This window comes from Fopius arisanus, unplaced genomic scaffold (assembly GCF_000806365.1).
Source record: "Fopius arisanus strain USDA-PBARC FA_bdor unplaced genomic scaffold, ASM80636v1 scaffold00011, whole genome shotgun sequence".
In the NCBI taxonomy this organism is placed as follows: domain Eukaryota; kingdom Metazoa; phylum Arthropoda; class Insecta; order Hymenoptera; family Braconidae; genus Fopius; species Fopius arisanus.
The window spans coordinates 1374342-1377328 of NW_011887750.1; the positions used below are offsets into that span (position 1 = coordinate 1374342).

Here is a 2987-nt window from a genome sequence, read left to right on the forward strand (position 1 = left end):
AAAAAAAAAAATGAATGACGGCGGGATCGAACCGGGGCCGTCTGCGTGCTGGCCGAGCACGTTACCGCTAGGATAACGCATTATTACAATAATCAAAGTTCATTAGGAGTATATATATTGCAAAAGTATCGTTTTAAAAAATTGCTAATTTTTCAATTTCACTGCATATCTCTTGGATTTTCAAATATTCACTTTTTAAACGATATTTCGATTGATTTGCCATTAACAAAAAAAAAATTGGAATTATTTTGAAAAAAAAAAAAGAATGATGCCGGGACTGAACCCGGGCCGCCGGCGTGCCAGTCGAGCACGTTACCACTAGGATAACGTATTCATTTAGAATTGAAAATTCATTAGTGGTATATATTCCATACATTGAATAATTTTTTCCATTGAAATTCCACAAGATGTGGTTTCCCCCTTCCGTACGTGCTACAGTCGGCTAAATTACAGTTAAACAAATGAAAAACAAAAAGCATTCGTACAGCAGAAAATAAAATTCACCCCGTCGACTTGATGGACACCCCAGCATTGTAATAAAAACTTGGTTAATAAAAAAAAAACACCCCAGCATTGCGTGTTGCGCCCTCCCTCTCTTGGGGTGCAGTACTACGATGCCGCTGGGGTCACTCAAACCCCCAGAACTGAGCCTCTACTTCAGTCAATCCTCTTTGGGTTAGAGTGTGGATTTTTCTCTATTACAACAATTTCCCTGAAGTTTCGAAGTGTTTGGCAGACGAGATGGTGTACAAAAGGAAGAAAAATGTCCAGAGTAATGGGATGAAAAAGGGGACCAAGACGAAGAGGAAAATCAAGGATCTTGACGAGGTACTGATTTTGAGGTGGTTGGATTTTTTAAGTCTCACGTGGGAACCACGTGGGTCAAATCCCCTGGAAGATTCAGTATTTATTATTTCGGTGGAACGAGATGTTTTTTAGTTTCTCTGAAGTCATGGGAGTTATTTATTGCAGATTGATAATGACCTTAAGGAGGAGAACGCCAGGAAGCTGTTGAATCAGGATGTTGATTTCGATAAGCCTGGATCTGCTCAGTTTTACTGTATTCATTGCGCGTAAGTCGTTGGTTTTAACCTCCAAAGTGTTCATGTAATCCCCGAAATTTGATTGATGTACTGGCACTGTAAATGGAATAATCTTGTAATTATCAATTTTAATTCCCTTAACCAGGAGATACTTTATCAACGACAGAGCCCTAGAGGACCACTTCACGACGAAAGTCCACAAACGTCGAATGAAAGCCCTCGAAGACGAACCCTACACTATAGAAGAATCCGAACGAGCTGCAGGACACGGCAACTGGATATCCTCGAAGAAGAGAAAAATCGAAACCCTTCCCCGTGACGCCTTCAATGAAATAGACGTCCCCAAAACGTCATCCATTTAACTCCAAAATGCTTAACAAAATCTCCCCTAGGACATTAAAGCTCTCCTTAAATCTCCTGACCTTCTCCACAACTCGAAATTACACATCCGCCCTCTACATCCCAGGTCGTAAGGCCTTCGAGACTTTCTCCTACCTGACGCCCCACTTGGACTACACGAAGACCTTCGCCGAGGTGCAAAAGCTCCAGCGAAACCTGAACCTCCGAGGAATAAATGTCAACGCTGAGGAAATAAAATCAGCCTGGGAATTCTATCAAAATATAGATGCAAACCGACGGACAATTGAGGATAAAAGAGTTTCAGTTGCCTACAGAATAAAAAAATTATCCAAACTGGAATTTCCAACTCCAGAAGAGGAGGAGGAACTCAATGGACTGATTACACAGGGAAAAGTCCTGAAGCAGGACCTCCGGGCAATCAAAGAAATTATCTGGGATCTAGACGAAACAATAATCCCTAGAGTCTTACAACTGCCCAACGAGCTTCACGAAAAAACTCCAGAGTCCTCAGACCAAGTTTTAAAAACAGTTGGTGTAAAGCCGGTAAAAAAGCCTGGAGCACAGGATCATCTGACAATTGGCAAGAACCTGGGATTACTGGAATACACGAACCAATTCCATTTCTATCTCTGCGATGCAGCAGCTCTCGTCGAAGTTGCTGTACAATCCTATGCAAGTAGATTATTAGCGGATAAAGGAATTTTTCGAGTAGCTGGAACCGATTTCGCCCGAAGTTTACTGGTTGAAGCAGCTGGAATTGATCACGAAGATCCATTCTCTTCTTTTATTATCAACAATAATGAAGGGGTTAACGTTAAATCAGTTAATAGACTTCATCTAGTCGGTGGAGCGAGTTTAATATCATTTCTGGCTCTCCACACAAGGCAATTAGTGAATCCAAAGCAATTTCCACTGAGGTATTTTGCTACGGGGCGAAATTACATTCCCTCAGTGAAGAACGGAATGGATCTGGGACTCTTCGGGGTCTGTCAGACATCCGCTGTTCACTGCACATCGATGACTCGAGATTTCAGGAGCCAGGAGTACGATTACGAATTCCAGAAGCTTATCGATGTTGTGACTGACCTCTATGACGGGCTTGGAATTCATTATCGTGTAATTTTGCGCTCCGCGGGGCAGCTGGAACCTGCTGAATGTTTGAGAGTCGGTTTTGAGCTCTGGTCTCACTATTACGGTGAGTACCTGGAAGTCGGAAGCATCTCTATGTACGGGGATTATCTATCAAAGCGATTGCTAATTGCTTATCAGACACCCATAGGTAGGGCTTATCCCGCTGCTATCTCGGGAACAGTTATAAATGTTAATAGAATGTTGGGGTGTTTGTTGGAGCAGAATCCAGAGATGTTTGAGGTGCCTCACGTGCTCAAGGAGTTTATGCCTGTTGGGGAGATTTAATATTCTCTCTTTGTAAATAAATGAATTTGTGAATACCAAAATGTTTTGTTTTAATTAAAAATAATTGCCAATATTTTTTTTATTTTTTTTTTTTGAAGAGCGGGAGTAACGGAGAGCTAATGTGGCAGTTTATTAAATTTTTAATTCAGTCATTTTTAGTGCACTGAG

The 2987-nt window shown here is 41.5% G+C and overlaps 2 protein-coding genes across 2 annotated transcripts; both read left to right on the forward strand.

Moving 5' to 3' along the window:
• The first annotated feature begins 648 nt into the window (after positions 1–648).
• Positions 649–1412, forward strand: LOC105262904 (zinc finger protein 593). The gene is made up of 3 exons (XM_011298778.1): positions 649–828; positions 973–1073; positions 1189–1412. Exons 1-3 carry the CDS (start codon positions 742–744, stop codon positions 1403–1405), a joined length of 405 nt encoding a protein of 134 aa, XP_011297080.1. The 5' UTR covers positions 649–741; the 3' UTR covers positions 1406–1412.
• On the forward strand, positions 1390–2862 carry Slimp (Seryl-tRNA synthetase-like insect mitochondrial protein). Its single transcript, XM_011298777.1, has one exon. The coding sequence runs from the start codon at positions 1413–1415 to the stop codon at positions 2817–2819; it is 1407 nt and encodes a 468-aa protein (XP_011297079.1). The 5' UTR covers positions 1390–1412; the 3' UTR covers positions 2820–2862.
• Positions 2863–2987: the final 125 nt, after the last annotated feature.

Bases quoted from the DNA above. Each gene is read 5' to 3' on its own strand.
- Slimp (XM_011298777.1), top strand. From the start codon at position 1,413: ATGCTTAACAAAATCTCCCCTAGGACATTAAAGCTCTCCTTAAATCTC.
- LOC105262904 (XM_011298778.1), top strand. From the start codon at position 742: ATGGTGTACAAAAGGAAGAAAAATGTCCAGAGTAATGGGATGAAAAAG. The intron at 829-972 runs GTACTGATTTTG...TATTTATTGCAG, and splicing joins AAATCAAGGATCTTGACGAG to ATTGATAATGACCTTAAGGA. The intron at 1,074-1,188 runs GTAAGTCGTTGG...TCCCTTAACCAG, and splicing joins TTTTACTGTATTCATTGCGC to GAGATACTTTATCAACGACA.